At 42.1% G+C, this 20,130-nt stretch overlaps 1 protein-coding gene across 1 annotated transcript in view; it reads right to left on the bottom strand.

The window, feature by feature from the left end:
- The window catches only part of ARHGAP21 (Rho GTPase activating protein 21), a 63,812-nt gene extending 51,065 nt beyond the window's left edge, over positions 1-12,747 (bottom strand). The window contains exon 1 of the mRNA XM_053468437.1: positions 12,510-12,747. Coding sequence (XP_053324412.1) covers positions 12,510-12,593 — 84 coding nt within the window. The 5' untranslated portion in view covers positions 12,594-12,747. The remainder of the gene's footprint in view (positions 1-12,509) is intronic.
- Positions 12,748-20,130: the final 7,383 nt, after the last annotated feature.

Here is a 20,130-nt window from a genome sequence, read left to right as displayed (position 1 = left end):
AGTTATGAAGCATTATATTACAATACGTATAAATATGGAGTGTAATCGATCTCAAGATGTCCCCCGGTGACAAAATAATCATCAAGAGTGGAGTAAGCTGTGGGTACCAGACATAATATGGACAATATGTAGGTCCAATGAGGCTGGCAGTGGGCAAAGTCACATTCAAAGAAGTATCCCAGTCAAATGTGTACATAACTAGATAATATGCTGAAGGCCCTAACAAATATACCATATTTCGTAGAATATTTTCACTAATTTTCAAACGTTCTTGAAGAGTTACCATAAAATCATAATTTCTACATCATATTTAAGAAAGAGGAAGTTAAAAACTTACAAAACCAAACAGACGTGTTCCGAGTAGTTGGCGGTTTTGGATAACCAAGCCGTTTCCTTTAACATAGACAATATTCTGGTCAAGCACCCGTAAGAAAGAAAGAAAAAGAAAAAGTACCCAAAAACACACAGAATTGGGAAACACTGCATTTGCCGTTTCTATTGCAACTATACAAAGCTTCTGCCCTATAGAACAGGAACAAGAAGCTACAAGGATCATAAGAAAAGGTGAATTCCAAACTTACCGTTGCGTTTAACATGCTTTTAAGTGTTACCACGACTTTTATTATGCTGCGTTGAATAAGGTAGTGACAAAATCACTAACAAACCAGTTGTAAAACTTACAGATCACAAAAGGGCTACAGCCCACCTCAAAGTCAATTAACAGCACTAACAAACAATGGCCGGTACTGATATAAATTATCCAGGAATTACTAAGTGGGTTATAAATAATTCCTCCGCCTTGCAAAGTAGAAATCTCTTAGCATCTATTTTCATACATTTTGTATGAGTAAAAAAGTATTCATTAAGCCTGCAATCACACTGTAAAATAATTTTTTCCCAGAGATTTCTCTTCATAGCAACAAAGAGAAGTAACAGAGAAGTAAATGTATTCTCGGTATTTATGGACGCAGAGCAAACACGCGTCTAGATTGAGTATAAAATGCTCTTCTGCGCTATGTAGTTATGCTTTCAACTGGGTGGAAGAACAGAGAGAAGGACTAAAAATCAGTGAGATCTTGTGTTATACAGTAAAGGGGACATTGTGGACCACCATCCCCTGGCCCTCCACAATGCAGCGCAACATCAACCAGCACATTGATAATAGCTGAAAACGAATCCAACAGGTCAAAAAGACCAATCCACAATATAGAGAATAAATTATTAAACAAAACCTTAATCTCTCGATTTCTGAGAAATAATCACGTTTTAATAAGGGGGGGCTTAGGACAGGGTTTATTCACACATTGCATTCAGATTACCCAAACCGAAGCATGAGACGCCTGATCCATCCAAAACACTACACTTATTCACCAAAAGCCTTACTATCACAATATCTGTTTCCATTGGTGTGTCAGTGATTTGAGCGTCTTAAATGTATAGTATAGCTATGACACACTTTACTGCTTTGTTTACTTGAACATGAACAGTTATGAAACTGAAAACGAATGAAGCCAGGAACCATGTTGACCATGACTACAGAGACGAGATGGACCTGATCTGCAGTTGTCCTGAATGAGAATACCACACATAGTTCTGACATTCCTCTCATTCCTTCACTCCATATCTTCCAGCACAGAGCCGGGTCCCAAACCGTGATTCAGCCAAAGCAGAGTGACAGCTCTCATCCCTAATTAGCGTTAAAGTCGGTACAGAAAATAACTGACAGCACGTCAACTTTGTGTAAAACCCGGAGAACACGGCTGAGAACATTATGTAATTCTCAGAATAGGGTTGGATTCATTTACTACTTGAAGGTTTTCTCTGGGAACTCTAACAGTTACCTAGAGCGTGAGTGCTTGAACAATTCACCACCTTCCAATGGAACATGAACACAAGACTGTACCTTGTGCCACCAATTTCTAAAAACAAACAAAGAAAATAAACAAAAAAAATCATGCACACTATGAATGGATTTCTATGGGACTATTTAAGTTGTGGAATACCCAGAGATCCTCGGTCTCGGATAAAAACAGCCAAGCTTTTTATTAAAAGCAAAGTTTCATCCCAAGACCACATTCTAGCCACTGCCTTGCTAACCGAACAGTTACAAACGTTACTCATCTGACATAACCCTAGTGTCTATTTTCTGGATTTATTGGATAGTAAAGACAGGAAGAGCAACAGAGAACAATACAGCGAGTAAAAGAACAAGAATGTATGGTATTCCGATGCAACATGAAATAGAACAATAAAGAGATTATATAAACAGGTAAGCAGTAGATCTCACAGGTAAGAACCTTTGTCGATCTACAGGAATACTGGACAAGCAGGAGTTACCCTGGGAAAGCAATTTAGGACCTTTGGTCAACTATGATTCACATAAGAGCCAAGGTGGAGGACACACCAAATTACCCTGTTTAAAGGTGTTGTTCCACCTATTTTGCTAAACACCTTTAACAACTAAATGTAACAATAGAAACATTCAACGCTATTCCAACCAAAAGCCCAAACACCACACAAAAGTAATCCTTTAATCGTGTTAAGTGTCGCCCATTGAGATTTTTGTCTGGTCAGATTAAGTCTAACCTGTAGTCACGTTACTTCATGGAGAGGTCCAACAAATAATTAAATAATATGCAAATCTACCAAAATATTGGAAAGCTGCACTTAGACTTTTTCTATTTATTGAGAGAGATATGATTTACCACCGATTTATCAATTTAAAATACAGTAATTCTGAAAATGTAAAAAATAATGGTGTTCTTTCTGGCACACATACATTGTACATTCACACACACACACACACACACACACACACTTATTTATCATAGATGAGTGGATGAAGTTTGCAGAGCTTGTGTATTTATATATTTTTTCTGGTGTAATAGTATAAAAATCTATTCATACCGATTTAGCTGCAAAATACTGATATTTATATATCTCAAACTGCTAAATAGGTCTAAATCTTAATCATCAGGTGCACGCGTAGCTTGCTATGCTTTGCTTCTTGTGCAAGCCTGTAAAGGGTGTTACACGAATGATAAAGGCTAAAGCAGATAATTGCTCTGTAATTTGAGTCCCTTCGCGGCTTTGTCAGTTTACATGCGCTGCTGAATATTACACTTGCAGTTTTTGGAATCGCAATCACACAAAATGCAGCGATGCGACCTTTCAAAGGCTTTCCGCATTCCCAGAATTATTAAATCCAGATTACGGGCCTGCATTCGGTGTGGGATTATGGTGCACACAACCTCGGCATTAGTGGAGAATGTGGGGGAAAAACATTAAACCAGCAGAAACTCTTAAATGTTTTGTGAATATTTAGCCTGGGAGTGAAAAAAGAAAAAAAAAAAAAATGTACCAACATTTTCTAAATAAGTGTTAGAGACATCGAAAAAACGTGCTCATCTGGTGACGTATTGAAATGTTGATCGATTCCAGACACTATCATTTATTACATTTTTAACTAAAAAATTCAGGATACCCACATCATGCATGTTAAAATCCCCTTACTATATTATCGTCTACCACTTCTGCTGGGAGAATGTTCCACTCATGGACCAGACTCTCAGTGAAGTAAATCTTCCACACATTAAATTTAAGACTCTGACCCTTAACTTTTAGACCATGACCTCTTCTCCTAACATTCTCATTTGAATTGTACTACAAGTGTCAGCAGACAATTATCTAGAGAATCCGAGCACTAATTTTAGGTTAAATTAAATCAACAATACTTGTAAATCTATAAGATTCTCCGACAATCTCTGTTGCCATGAGATACCGAGTACACGTTACTTACAGAACGTGGAAGCCTCAGATCTCACTTACAATCTAGATCTCAGTGTTCACAAAAAATAACCAGATATTGTTCTGGTGTAATAGTCCTCCCAGCGTCATTTTGTTGGAATCTGCTATACACGAAGCATGGAAATTTAATAAAACGTGAACTCTGGTGCCGAGGATATCTAAGAGACACCTTAATATAGAAAGGAATTTTTGCAGAGGGCTGAGGCAGTAAAGTCTTGTTTCTGTGTGGAAGACAAACTATCATTACAAGAAAATGCTTGAAATGGAAGCCATGGAGAGCCATTCCTGTTATCACTTAACAGACAAGATACCCAAGCGCTCATTTCAAAGAATTACGTAGTTTACGGCAGGCAGGAGCAATGGTTAGCGCCATCCAGAAAAGCAACGATCAACCGATCCAGAATGTACGGGATGCCTATAGTTTCTGTATCAATCAGCAATCTTCCCATGTTTTGCCTGGAAACAGTACAGCCCTGCAGTCTCTTTTCTTTTAAAAACCAAATTAACAAACCCTAATCAAATAAACAGTAGAGTGTTTGTTCAGCGGTGTCACCGGCTGTGTACTTTGGATCTAAGAAAGTTAATGGTTAAATTAACAAATTTGCACCCAGACAGGGATAATGTACAATCCGAATTAATCATCTTTGGGATTCCAAGTTAGATTTTAAACTTTATTCTTCCAACATAGATTTTCTGAGCCATCAAGCATAACTTCTACAGTAACACAACACCAACTCAGCTGTCCAGCCATCATTGCGTTACCCTTCTATAAGTCTGAAATCTGGCCACCAAGTCCGACTTATTGAGGGTTATTTTTTGGATTTAGAGTCAGACGACTCAGAGTTAGCTGCAGAGATATAAGTTATTTTGATGGTCAAGAAATGTGTACTAGCAAGCCAGATACATTGGCTATGAATTCTATGCATCGCTACATACTGTTAATTGCCAACTAAGACAGGGTTCCAAGGAGGCTCTCAAAAAGGAGCTTCCTATTCACATGACTTCCTTACACAACGGCTCAAAAAGGAAACAGGTGAGTCAGGGCATTCCAAGAAGTCGTACAATCGAAGGAAATATGCACTTTGTGAACATTCGTGCAACGCCGACATGCCGCTTTCCACCATGCAGTAAAGTCCTCCCGCACAGCATCACTGCCCCATCGATGGCGCCTGTGAGGTGCACAGGGCCAGTAAACGCTTAAAGCTCTAATATTTAATAAATCCATAAAAACAAAAAATATGGGTAAATCTTGTGGAGGGAAGATGGGCAGAACCACAAATATTATACAGTACATAAATACATTAATCATGTCAGCAGTAGAAACCAGAAGCGTCGCCCCCAAATCTGGGAATGAGCCTCAACGTCTATTTCCTTTTATACAAGAAGAAACAACATAACCAATATACGAGAAACAAAAACAACTAGGACACTATAATTTGTGTTTTAGATGTTGTACGTGAAAACAGATGCAGAAGGGCCTTGGCCGGAACACATTCTTAACCGGGAAGATGAAAGAATGAGAAGGTACCTTCACATATATGTGCATATCATTTTATATATATATATATATATATATATATATATTATTTTATATTAAATGATGCGTTTCCATAAGTCATCCTTTAAAAGTCCAATAACGCTGACGTTTAGTAAAATATGTCCAATAACTATTTTATATAGAATAACTGGTAGTTTAGTCAGTATGGAAACTATGAGTGAGTCAAGTGATATGTTGCTCTAGCAATCCAAGTTTGCCTTCATACAAAAAAAATGTAGAAACAATACAAATCCTTGTTTCCACATCATTGCTATTTCTAGTCGAATCGCATCAGCAGAAAGTGTCAAAAATAACTTGGAATCTGTACAATTAAACGGAACATATTTGGTTTCCAGAACAACTGTCGGAGCAGAATGCAAACACGCAAAATAAACAGTTACCGCGTTTTTTGTAAACATTCACAGCAGGTACTCGGCAGAACAATGGGGAGCGGGTTTATGAGGAGTCCGCGGCTCCAGCTTCCGTACAAGGAACATATCACGGCCATTGTTTGCTTGGACAGTTCATTGAGCTCCAAGAAATCCTCCACTGTCTCTAGGAGAGCAAAGCAAATATACATCTACTGGCCTTCTTAAAGGGGAAGCCCCACCAAAAAAAAGAAAATGTATAAAACACAATAAAAAAAATAAAAGAACAAATACAGAAAAATTCAGAATGACATCTCACATCCAAAAATCCAGCCATCTTTTTTTAATCAATCACTAGCTGTAAACTAATCATTCCAAAAGACGCAATCCCGGAATTAGAAGGTAAAAGGTCACATTCAAAAGAGCCGTTTAAATGTGAACTTTGGACTGGGTGTCAATGAGCCGCAGACAGCCCAGGGAGGCAAATACATCAAGAAAACAGAAAATCTGGACACTAACCACAAGACAGCACCTGCTAGCAGTTATGCAAATAGTTTCCAATGACTAATGGCTTGCGTCGGTCTTTGCTTCATTCGCACCTTTCGTAGGAAATTCTGGGTGAAGAAACAATGCCCTAATTCAGATTTACTCGGAATCCTACAGAATAGACAAGTACTATCCCGACCGCCGCGCACGCTGAAAGTTTTTCTTTTCTTCATTTAAACATCAAAAAGGTAAAGGATTTACTAATGGGGTTTCTAACATATTTAACTCTTTAGACTTCACGTGGAACTTTCGTCCATAAAACCGTTACCAGTTAAGGCTGAAGCCGCATTCCTCTGGGTCTACAGTCCTGAGTGAAAATACTAAAAACTGGAAAACCATCAAGAGCACATGCAACGTCTATTCACACCAGCCCAGTACTCCAAGCTTTGAGCCACACAGCCTAGATAGATCCCACGTGTGAGAACCAGAGAAGAGGGTCATTCAGACAAAGGAACACAATTTTCCTATAAAAAAAACCAAACTTTCATCTATGGAATTAAAAGCCATAAATGCGAGCCTGAAGAAGACAGCATGCGGTCCGAAATGTTTGAATGAAATTAGACCATTTTTAAACTTGTGGTTACCAGTAATAAGGAAGGTATTGGGGTGGGGGAGATATATGAAATTGTGGGTCACAAAAACACCCTGGGATTTGTTTTTATTTTTTATATGCCTATATTATAAGCCATCACTGATAAAGTGATGATCTCATACATGATAGAGTGTGAAAATTAGTCAAAGTGCGAGAATAGTGCAGTTGTCTAAAGCTTGCACTCTCCAACAGATGTTGGGGTATGTTTTCAACTTCCATTCCTCATTAATATTCATTCCCTCGCTAGTACATAGAACACAACAGGAACCCGGGACAACATTAACCATTAGACACTTCTTCTCACCTTCCCAAATTAAAAACATCCTCTTGCCTGAAGATGCCATTTCCTTGAATAGTAGCCATTTACAGTAGCCGTCTATCCACTGGGAATAATCAAATGACTCTTACAAGAACATACATCAACCATCACAAGCAATCCAGCTTTGTCTCAATAACCTCCGACCCTAATTAACCTCATCCTGACACGCGCTTCCTTTAATTGTTGTCCTTTCCATAGGAATGTCATAGAATATTACAAAAACAGCGGTCTTTCACATCTGCGGGATCAGAGTTGGCTTATCTTTGTCACATTTGGAATATATACCGTATTGGCTCGAATATAGGCCGCACTTTTTTCCCCCACTTTAAGTTTTTAAAGTGGGGGTGCGGCCTATATTCGGGGTCTAGCGCCCGACGCCCGGGACATGCAGTCCCGGGCGCCGGGCAGGCAGCGGGGTTAAGATACAGATCCCCCGCAGCGGTGCAGGGGACCTGCATCCTTCTCCCCGATACGCTCAGACAGCCTCCCCTGCCAGCACTTCCCACGGGGGGGGGTGCCGGCACGGGAGGTTATCTAAGCGTTTTACCTCTGCCCACCCCCGACTTACCGGAGCAGACTCCCGGGTGTCTTGCGGGGCCGGCGGGAGACATTTACGCAATACGCAAATGCAACTTCCGGTAACGGTACCGGAAGTTGCATACGCGTATTGCGTAGATGTCCCTCGCCGGCCCTGAAGACACCCGGGAGTCTGCTCCGGTAAGTCGAGGAGGGGGGGCAGAGGAGGACAGCGGCAGCGTATCGCGGGGAGGGAGGACAGCGTATCGCGGGGAGGGAGGGCAGCGTATCTCGGGGAGGGAGGGCAGCGTATCTCGGGGAGGGAGGGCAGCGGATCTCGGGGAGGGAGGGCAGCGGATCTCGGGGAGGGAGGGCAGCGGATCTCGGGGAGGGAGGACAGCGGCAGCGTATCGCGGGGAGGGAGGACAGCGGCAGCGTATCTCGGGGAGGGAGGACAGTGGCAGCATATCTCGGGGGGGAGGACAGTGGTAGCATGTTTTTTTTGGTGCTTTTTTAAAGAAAAAAAACTTTTTCTTTAAAAAAGCACCAAACTTTTAGGGTGCGGCCTATATACGGGGGCGGCCTATATCCGAGCCAATACGGTATATCTGGTGTAGAGGGCAAAGATACATTGTGCCTTCCGCTCCTGGCATGTAACAGGCTGTTAAACGACATGGCAGGGGATATCCCACGATGACGCCAACCTGTCAAGGAAGGAGCAGAACCAGATACCTCCAAGTCTTCAATCTTCTAAAGAGTAGCCACGGCTATCCGATTCAGAACTTTTTGAGCAATTTGATATTGATTTCTTTGGGGGTATCGCTTTCTAGCGCCTAAAAAGTTCATCTGATTGGGCCTGCCCGGCTTCTAACTTCCGCACGAATTTGCGGAGCCCCGTTCTGGGCAGAACATGGGTAGATCAGCGTGACCGAGCCAATGATTAACACATTCGGGTAGAGGATCAAATGCCATCCTGGGGCAAAGTTTGTACAGTGGTTTTATGACTGTGGCAACAAGCAGAACGATCGAGTCAGCAGGTGCATTCCGTTGGGGCTATGGTAATAAGTCCACATTTAAGAGATATAGAGAGATATATATATTTTATAAAACCACCAGTAAAAAAAAAAAAGGCATATCTTCAAATGGGACAGTAAAAACCATTTCATACCACACTTCTCTGCTCTATGATGGGAAGCCTAGGCTGGGTAACACCTGCCGTCTGAACTGAAACTTGCCCGATCACCTCACCAGAGAAATCTTTTGCCCCGAGGTGCAACAATTTCATTACAGCCAGCAAAAGGCCAGCTGGTGCACCAAATGCAAGAAGGGGGGGGGGCGCAAGGGAAAGATAAAATGATATACATTTATATAAAAATGATCACTGAATGCTTCTACGTCCTCAAGCGCAGCCAGGAAGACCCACAAACTTTACTAGGAGGTATACAGAGCGATGTGCAGGGCGGGAAGGAACGCGGTCCCCATAGCGCGAGGTGATTAAAAAGCCTCCACATCCTTACCGATACATAATTACCGATGCAAGGTACATTATTTTTGCATTAATTAATAAAGAATTATATAGGTAAAGTAAAGAATACATTTATCATTTTTAAAGTAAAAGCTTAGAGCGTAAAAATCACTTCTTAATACCACTGGCGGCTACGCAGCTTCACACGGCGCACCTTTACCTATTACTACGGGTACTCGGGGCAGGTGGTCCCGAAAACCCCGACATCATGTATGTCCTAGCGGTGCCGGCAGTTGCTGGTGGGGTATAGGAGAAACAGAACACATTTAAGAGCGAAGCGGTTTTAGGAGACAGCTCAGCAATCTTTGGGAGACTGGGTGGCACAAAAAGAGACAGAAGTAGAACATGTTGGGTACCAGAGGTAACACGGCAGCTACGGTTACCTGGCAACGGGGCAGGTGGGGGGTTTTGAGGACCTGTAACGACTTGTTTTGGATTCCATATCAGTCTCAGGCACTACTATTCATATTAACTCAAACCTAAACGTGGGGGTTTATCTATAAAAAAAAAAAAAAAAAAAGGGAAGGCCTCTCAAACCGTGCACCCAAATCACTGCACACGGGAAATGGGATATTAAATCACACGGACGTTCTAAGGCAGAACTTCCAGAATATTTAACATCTTCAGAATGCGCCCGTCAAAACGCAACATGCTTCCTAATCCAGACCCCTACAACAGACCGGGCCAAGTTCATCCCCCAGCAAAGAGCGACTTACTCGTCTCGGGGGCTATTCTGTATGGGGGGCTTCATGTCAGGATTTTAGCCGGTAATACGAGGCGGCGAAAGGCAGAATGAAACCCGTCCTGTTTGTAAGTCTGTTGGGCCAAACGGAATTCCCCTTTGATGTCAAAGTCACGTGAATACAGCAAGAAAAGAAAAAGAAGCTCAGGGAGAAGAAACCGCTGGCGGCTCCGACACCGAGAGACAGAACGCACACATTCACTTTAACGCGATAATGTGCCAGATATTTTATATACAGCGCCATCATATTCCATAACGCTGTACAATACGCAAACATGTCATAACAGGTAGTAAACATAACAACCCGACTTACAGAAGCAAGAGGTAAGGAGGGTCCGGCTCAAACGCGCTTACTACCTAAATATCAGCAACACACAGAAGAGCAAGAATTCCAAATATATAACCCAGAAATCGGCCAAGCCACAGCTTTTTATTACTCACCCAATAAGTGGTTTATATTACTCACACCATGGAACACTGACGGCAGATAAGAACCATTCGGCCCACCCAGTCTGATGCAGAGACACATGCATGTTTAAATCCCCTCACTGTATTAGCCTCTACCACTTCTGCTGGGAGGCAGTTCCTCTTATCTACCAGTAAAATAATACATTTTTACATTACATTTCTCGTCCTTTGAAATAAACTTTCATCCTGTACTTTGTTAAGATACTTTATGAATTTAAAGGTTTCTACAACATTCCCCTCTCTTCTGTCCTCAAATATTTACATATTAAGTCTTTCCTGATTTTTTGCGGGATAAAAAATGTAGATGGCAGGTGCTTTATACCGTGTTTGCTTCTCAAAGCAAGCTTGGCTTTAACGGCAAGAAATAAGAAACGGTTGCACGGGCACAGCCCAGGCGGAATTCAACCGGATATTTTCATCTATACGTTCGAGCCAAACGTACAGGAAGCAAAAACTGCGTTTGCTGGATTTTAATGAAAGAATCACTTATTCCATTCTGCAAAGAAAAACATATTTCACTGTAATTTTAACACTTCGCAGAAGTTACGGGTGTTACCCGAGAAACCAAAGAGCCGTCACCACACTCTAAATATTCACTCCAGAGACTTAACCCTTTATGGTAATATATATACAGAAAACGTGAAGATTACAGTCCATACAAACGACACGGTGTGATGTCATAACTCGGGCGCACCAGCCAGAGATTAAAAATAAATTCAAAAAACATCCATAAAGTCAAAAGTTCATCCCCACCTCCGTGACACGCGGGTTCAAACAGCGCATATTCACCAAATCTTCCCCTAACAAGCCTGCACAAATCCATACAATAACACCCCGGGCGGGTAGAGTGCCAGAGAGGCGTGCGATTCCCTCGTATGCAAACGAGAGCGGAGCTCTGACATCACAGTGACGCCGGCAGCCGAATCGGTCAGCATTAAACTTGTTTGCTTTCTTATTGCAAATATATCCGAAGCAGCAAAACAAGTCGGGTAACAATCGGCTGAAATATAACGTATTATAACATAACGTACGCGCATTCACACATCAGCAGAGATATCCAGAGGTAGTAACAGTATCCAGAGGTCACACGGGAATCAATAAGGCGGCCAGAAATCTGCGCTGCGTGTAACATATGGTAATATCACGGCAAGAATAGCCTTCGCAACACGGAATATATGATGAGCGGAGAGGACAGACACAGCTGGCCACATCGGACCGCCGAATGACAGACTACAAAAACCCCTGGAGGACCTGGCACTTGCCCCCGAGGGGGAGGGGGGATTATTGGGGCTGCCAACAGATCACAGAGACAAGGCTAGCAAAATCTGCTCAATAGGCAAAGAGCTGATGGTTAAAGAGGTTCCGCAGCTGCTTCGCCGATGAAGACACATATTCATAAGGATCTAATGCAATGTAAATAAGTTTTGCTATACAGAGAGGGTGGCAGATAAATGGAAGATCCTCCCAGCAGAAGTGGTAATACATACAGAGACTAATACATGAGCAGGACAGGCATAAAGCTAAGACCAAGGACTGATTAAGGTGTGAGTCTTTACATCGGGAATAACGGGCACACTAGGTGGGCTGAAAGGGTCCGATCTGCCGCCACAGTCTACGCTTCTATGTCTTGCAGTGGGTGGCCTGGGGATGGTGCTCCCAGTTTCATTACTTCATGCAGCATACAGGGTTTAGCAGCCACATGCCAGGACTGAGTGAGTGGGCACTGCCAGCTCTGCAGCTGCACACTCACCCGCCGAGGCTCTGCAGCTGCACAGGAACAAAACTCAAAACTCCAAACTTTCCTGGAGGAAAACTACAGGGGCATTTAATTCAAACTGCCCTGGCTAAGGGCAAATGCTGGATTTATATTCCCAGACATTATTAGTAGCACCGCATGCACCCCCTATACGCCTTTGATAAGCAATTGAAACTGAGTGGAGGTTACTTGGGGTCTCATGAGAGGGCATGTGGGTATGACCCCGGGGTTTGGGGCAGTTATTGGGAGCCCCCTAAATCCGGTCATTTAATGTCAGGGCGCAGAACCTGGAGTAACCGGCCCCCGCTCTTATTCCGTACCCCGGGAGCTCACCTCATTGCCCGGGCTGATGGGCTTCTGTAGCTGCTGTTTCTTCTCGCCGTCCTCCTCAGGTGGAGCTGTCCGGCGGGTCGCCATGATTCCCTGTGCTGATTACAAAGGAGGAGCGAAACTGCTTGGGGAGTCCACATTGGGGAAGGAGACAGAAGCCACGGAAGGGGGAGGAGAAGGCGGCATCGGGAGTAACAGGACGTCGGTAGAGTTAGACTGTCGACGAGAGCGGGGGGCGCTAGAACGAGCCGCTTTCACCGGGACACAGTAGGGAGAAGTCGCTGAACAGCCGCGCTGAGACCACGCACCATGTCACCGCGAACTGGGACTGGGACTCGGGAGAGAGGAGGCGTGCCAGGGCGGGCCAATCACAGATTCAGAATGCAGTACAAGATCCCGCCCTCAACCTTAACCCTCTCCGCGGCCACAAGAGTGACTCAATGACTTGGAAGGTAACGTATCAGCGCTCTCTCCAGCAGCCAGGTAGTTAATGGAAAGAGTACGTGACGTTGTCCGGCACGCCTCCAATATATAAGGCGGGCAGCCACAGGTTTCGTGTTAGGGAATCCCTGGGTTTGCGGTGTTTGTGTGGCGCTGAGGCAGTAGGTGGCTGTTACAGGGCGGTGCTCATCTGGCCACTTTGTGTCATAATACTAAAGTATACAACGCCAAGCAAGGCGCCATTCATTTACCGTCACCTGTCTCTTAAACGCTGAGAAAGTCATGTATTTGCTGTGTTATGTAATATATCATATATAAAACATTTAAAAAGGGTCACCGTCACCTAGGTATTGTAGATGATTTTACTATAGATATAAATATAGAGTTAACATTAACACCTGACTTACTGTTGGAAGTTGTTGAATCTGAACTCTGGAGGAAGAGATGCTCTGTTGGAAGAAGAGCTGCTCCCTATGGAGGAAAAGATGCTCTGTAGGAGGAAGAGATGCATTGTGGGAGGAAAATATATATATATTTTTCCATAGGAACAGCATGTATATATATTGTATAGTGTTAGCGCGTGTATATTATATGTACAGTGCCCTCCACTAATGTTGGCACCCTTGGTAAATATGAGCAAAGAAAGCTGTGAAAAATGTTCTTTGATCTTTTCTTCAGAAGAATACACAAAAACTCTGCTCTCATGGATATCAAACAATTGCAAACACAATGCAAATGTGAAATATATGTGTGGAACATTTATTGACACACCTATGAATTCATGAGAAGAGTATATTTGAAGTATATTCCCCGTGATATTTCACATTTTTAGTACACCTGGTTGACTAGGAACAGGAAATCGTTTAACCATAACCACACGGGTATAAATATTAGGTATCACATAGGCCAAATTCTCTCAGTCATTCATCACAATGGGTAAGACCAACGAATACAGCTGTGATGTGCGGCAAAAGGCTGTTGAGCTTCACAAAATGGTGGCTATAAAAAAATAGCAAAAGCATTGAACATCCCCATTTCCATCATTCACGTACTGTGAGAAGGATGGTCCCAGTGGCCAAAAGATCTCCAAGGATCCCATCTGGAGAATTGCAGAAGTTGATTGCGTCTTGGGGCCAGAAAGTCTCCAAAAAAGAGTTTCAAAAACAACGCCTCTACTCTCATCCAAAAACAAACTCAACCGTCATCAGTTTGCCAGACGCTACTGGAACGTAAAATGTGATCAGGTTCTGCTGTCAGATGAAACCAAAGTAGTGCCTTTTGGCAATAAACAACCAGAGGTGGGTTTGGCGCACGCAGAGAGGTAGCCATATGGAAAAGTACCTCATGCTCACGGTTAAATGGATTACTGACAACAAAATCAAGGTCCTACCATGGCCATCCCAGTCCCTTGACTTGAATGCCATAGGAAACCAGTGGGGTGAACTGAATAGGTGAGTCCACCAGCATCGATCTCGGGTCTGGAGAGATTCTGTATTCTAATGATCTCAGATCCCTTGCCATGTATTATCCAACCTCATCAGGCATTATAGGAGACGACTCAGAGCTGTTATCTTGGCAAAGGGAGGTAGCATAAAGTAATGAGTAAAAAGGACTAAAAAGGTGCCAATGATTGTGCCACACATATATTTAATATATATTTAATGCAAATTTGAACAACGATTTGAACAAAATAGGTCAGTCCGTTTTTTGGCCCATTTGGCTGAAAATTCAGGGGTATTTTTAATTCGATTGGAGGATCGGGGAGAGGACATCACCGGAAGCACCACCTTATGGCACTGGGGGCAGTCGTGTGAGATGTAAGGTTGGTACCCCTAAACGCCTTACAAACATATACATACTAACACAAATGAACTAACACACTTACACACAGAAACATACTGTGTGCACACCCACAGTATCATACACACCCACAGTAACATATACACACATATAGTAACATACACACTGTGCTGGGAAACAACGTCATATCCTGTCCCTCGGACTCAGCATGTTGGGCCTGAGGAAACACATCCTGGGTCACCGTCCTAGCGGTATGACTGAGGGGGGTGGAGCTGGTTTGGGGGCCTCCGTTACACCAATATCTGTAATTCATGTTATGCGACTCCGCTGGCCGCTTCAGTTACCCAGTGCCTGTCTCAGCGCAACCCTGCGGCCAAGCCCCCCTTCCCAGCCGTGCCCGGTAATCTGTACCGTGGGTACCCCGCTGATGGCGGCCCTGATGGAGCTATATAAGTAAAAACTAATAATAAAAAGGCCTCATAAAACAACAGTTCTTTTGTTGAGTAATAAACAATTACTAGTATTGTGAGCAACCATCACGACGCTATAGGAGGTTACATATAAAGTAAGTTCTGGTCCATATTGATACCAGAAGAGCAATCAGCAGGAACATTTTGTTGCCGTGGTGACTGTACTACTTTGGGCTCTGTGTCGCATAAATATACATAAACCCATAGTTCTTTCGCTCAGGAAACCTTAATGCATTTTGTAAATAAGTAAAATTCCGATTTCTATGAAATAAAGGATTACACATTTTATTATTAATTATTGATTTTTGGTATTGTGACATCATATCCTGGTTCCTGCAGTGCTGTACAACAGACTTATTTAACAAGAAACACTTTTAGAATATTGCACAGTAAGTTATTTTTCCTTGTATTGATAATTCAACAAGTTTATTAGAAATATTAGTGGAAAGCAAACGTATTTAGAAGTTTTCCATGTTGACAATAGAACCCACCCTTTGAAACAAACACAAAGCCTTCTCCGGTTCAGACGCCCTCATTGCCTCCTGCTCCCAAACATCCTTAGGGAGTAGAAGACTGGGGAAAAAAGAAGAGACTGAGATTTGGGTCTGTAAATTAATGAGGACAAATAACTTTCACTTCCCTGCCTCACAGATGATCCCTTAGAGCCTGCAGATGTCTCTCCTCTGCTAAAGAGTTATTCCCCCCTTAACTTATTAACTCTTGTATGCCTGAAAGGAGTAGGTATTTGCGCTTCACACTGGTACCCAAAGGGTTTATAGAAAACAAAGCCATATATGTTTCACTTTGTCACTCGATAAAGCGCTTTATGACACATTGCACTATAATTTTTTCCGTTTGATTAATCACTTGATGCCAGAGGGGACTGCAGCAAATTGCCTTGCAATATACTCCAAGTGTTCCCATAGTAGATCATATAAGAACGCTTTAGCCCAATCTGACACCTGCATATAATGCCTTGGAACATGGAAAATGTTATAGTTGTGTTACATTTATTTATATCTCGCCAGCAGATACCGTCGCGCTGTTAGAATAGAGGACAGTGAACCTGCGAGACAATTTAAACATTAAGACAAGTTACAAAATATTGGTGTAGAAGGAGAAGAGGGCCTTGCTCTTGCAAGCTCAGAATCTATGGTTCCAACATTTACACAATGCAGTAGCAGATTCTTTTTGCTGATGAATGAGTTAAAGATGAATTAACATATCAATGCATTGCGGGCTTCAGAAATACAGAGGGGATTAACTGAGCGCGGTATAGAAGACCCCCTGACACCAGTGGTCTAGCGAACAATGTGTGAACAGAAGCCTTTTGGAACGTTGAATGAGGGTATGAACAATTTAGTAGGAGTGTGTTCCTGAAGTGGTGAAGGCTGTGTTCACACGGCTGACTTTGTCTTTGCCATAGAACTGCAGGCTGTATGTCCAAAAAAACACGTTACGTTTACAGATGCCATTATAACAAATAATATAATTTCGGACCACCTTATAATTATATTCTATATAGGATTATAGTGTTTGTTTTTTAAAATGCCAGAAAAAGCCCATAGCTTTTTTTTTAAAATATATACATTAGACTTTTGCGTTCATCTTACAAACTAAATATAAGTTCTAGTAAGTTCTAGCCAATCAAAATCATTTGTGGCTATAACTATTTTGTAGGCTGCAGCAAGAAGATGTCTGTTTAAAGAATTTAATGCACACATTTTATTTGGTAAATGACCCATACACAGCGAAATCACACAAAGAAGAAGTTCAAGTTGAGTTTAGGTGCGGACAATTACCCATAGATATATTAATGTCTGTACTTAGATCCAATGGGCTGTTTGCCTCTAAGATTACGTGCATCTCCATTGACACCCACTTATCACTTTTTTTGTGCAGTGTTAAAGTGACCCTATATTTAGCAAATAGATGGAGGGCTGCTGCATGTTAATTACTGTTTTAAGTTTCACAATCATGGGTTTTATACCTACAGCAAAGCAGCTGGTGTTATGCATGCCTGGAGCACCCCACCTTAGCGATAAGCGTATTCTGGTCCTAAAAAAAACACCATGATGAACCCCTCCAGTACCAGAAAATCTAGGCGCTCAATCAACCAGGAACTGGTTTTTCCAATACCAATGCTACCTTTGCAATGCATTTTTGCCCATTCAGGGTGATAATCTGCCTCTGGCGTTCTCTAGCTGCTTTAAAAGTGCAACCCAAATAATGATGAATGATCTTTAGATGGCCAGGCTTAGGACAATGCCCCCAGGAACGTCCTCCCTATGCATTCTGTGCTGATTGCTGGGAAGTGGCATCACAATTCAGAAGATCCCACCGTGTAGGAGTGTAGGTATTACAGAGGATATGCCGGCTAGGCACATGCTCCTATATTGTAACTGAGCCAATTTGCAAGATATCCCCCACAGGCCCTTTGGGCAGTGGTGTGCTGGTGAGCCCAATTGCCCACAGGACAAGCTGCACTCTTTAATGTGGCACAGGGGCTTCTGGTCCACAAATTTGCCTCCCTAGGCCTAGTATGCCTAAGCCTAATTATATCCCTACAGCTGAGTTGTAAAGATTCTACACATGTAACACCATTGGTTTATTAATCTTGGATTTACCATGCCCATGTGAGTATCACATGCCTCCCAAGTGTCTTGCTTTAAGGTGGACCTGTCCAACCGTCTCAGTAAGCTGTCCCACCATGTTGCTTTTGCAGACAATGAGAATCATTGGATGGTTAGAGAGAGCAAATGATTTTCCACTGACTGACTTTTGCAACCCAGACCTCAATCTCCACTCCCAGGTGGCCACTTTGGGAAGCGTTACAGCAGAACACAATCCCTGCTTTAATATACTGCAAGATAACTGGATACGTTTGGTAGATAGACATCTGTGCCCCAGAACTACCATGATGGTATCCCACCTTGGGTACCTGAAATGTTGGAGATATGGCATCAGGGGGGTTGCTGAACTCATATAAGATGTGGATCTTGACCCTACAATAGATTTTACTCGTTTATTACTAAAAGCATGTCTGTTATACCCGCTTGTTGCTATAACTAAATAACTATATGTACACATCATGCTAGTGTGTTGGTAGGACCCCTTCCACTTAATGTAATTTTGTAATAGTCTCTAGGGCCATATGGTTATTATTTACTATTAATCTACTGTTAACGCACTGTAAAGTATTTGACAGCTACGAGGTTCCTTTTAATCTGCCTGGTGTCCCCCTTGCAAAAGCATGGCGGGGTTTTGTATGATCTCCATTTTCATTTGCCTCTTTTTCTACCCCTATTTTCCATGCAGGACATGTAATATACCTACCACCAGTCGTCTCCAGCAGTGGCTCAGCAAATTTCACAAGGGGGCTTAATGAGACCCCCGCATGTGCGGAAAGCATTCCCATTGATTCCACTGTTATTGCTCCTTGTTTTCTTAGTCAACTTGGGCCTCACCTCCACATCATCTGAGTATTCTCACCCATATGGCCCATTGGCAAAATGTATTTGACTCATTCATGCGCACAGCAATTTAGTGCGGAAGATACGTTGGTCCATAATAATTGCTCCACGATTTAGGATAAAAATACACATTCTCCGGTCCTGTCTTAAACACATCTTGTGTCACAATAGTTGCACATGTACTGCTAATTAATGAAAATAAAACTTTCTGAAATACATCACCTTTTATTTAAATAGATACAAAAGTATCTATATTTTGATTACAATTCTGGATTTGTAACCCTTATCTGTCATGTTCTTAGCTAAACCATTCATAAAGCATCAGTGCAGTAATACCCTGGAGATCCTTTTGAGAATTGCATTGTTCTGCTCCAAATCGATACTACATTGCTGAAATGTCTGTATGTTAACACTTTTACACCCGGAGATGGTACATCATGAATCCACCTAATACAACGTCAAGTAAAAATAAGACAAGCAAAGCTGCCTTGAGCAACATCATACAAATTCATTCTCTACTGTCAAAGTAAAAAAATGAAAGAATGTGGTTTTACCGAGTGAGTGCTATAACAAGCCTAAACAGGCTGAGTGGGGATTTTATTTCTGGCTTCTCGTCGAAATACATCAATCCATACATGTCTTCTTACATAATAAACCTAAATTAAAAACAAGGAAACACAGGAACAAAATCAAATGCTCATGAGAAAAGCATTCAAAAATGATAAATATTTATAGATGCAGCATTAGATACATCATTCCTAGTTCTTACTGTTTAATGTCCAAACAGTTCCTAGAAATAATTATTTAATCAGATTTTTGCTAAGAACACTTAATTGTCACACAAAACAAAAGCAGACACAGATTATTGACATGGCATCTGGAGAAACTTTCTGTTTTAAGAGTTTAAACATAGAGGAAAGAATAAGATGACTGATACGGTAAGGCTTATTTGGTTAGCATACTATGGAATGCAATTGATGTTTTATCTTAGTGGAACAGAAACTTTAAGGACCAATATAGTAAAAGGTAAACTTTCTTTGTTTAATGCATATATAAATGCATATATATCAAGTAAGTGAACTCACCCCGATGTCACCACATGCGCCACCATTATAACGGAAGTTCCAGGCGGGTCATGTCCCAGGAGATGTGGACAAAGAGAGAAGATAAAAGATAGAAGAAGATGCGGAAGCGGTCAGCAGAGTAGGTAGGAAAACATTTAGAAAGAGTGAGAGTGAACGAGAGTGAGTATAAGAATGAATGTTCATTCCCGAATTAAAAATGCCCCCGAATTTATTTATCAGTGTAACATAGAGCATCTTTTTCCTGTATAATCCCAACTATTCACGTAACCTGTACTTATTTAATTATTGCTGAAAGCTTGTGTACTTTAAATTGTGTCTCTTTAATGGATTGGATTTCCCATTCTGCCAGTCAGAG

This window comes from Spea bombifrons, chromosome 5 (genome assembly GCF_027358695.1).
Source record: "Spea bombifrons isolate aSpeBom1 chromosome 5, aSpeBom1.2.pri, whole genome shotgun sequence".
Classification (NCBI taxonomy): domain Eukaryota; kingdom Metazoa; phylum Chordata; class Amphibia; order Anura; family Pelobatidae; genus Spea; species Spea bombifrons.
Note: the sequence above shows the minus strand (reverse complement) of the source record. Positions and strands in the feature narration are given on the sequence as shown.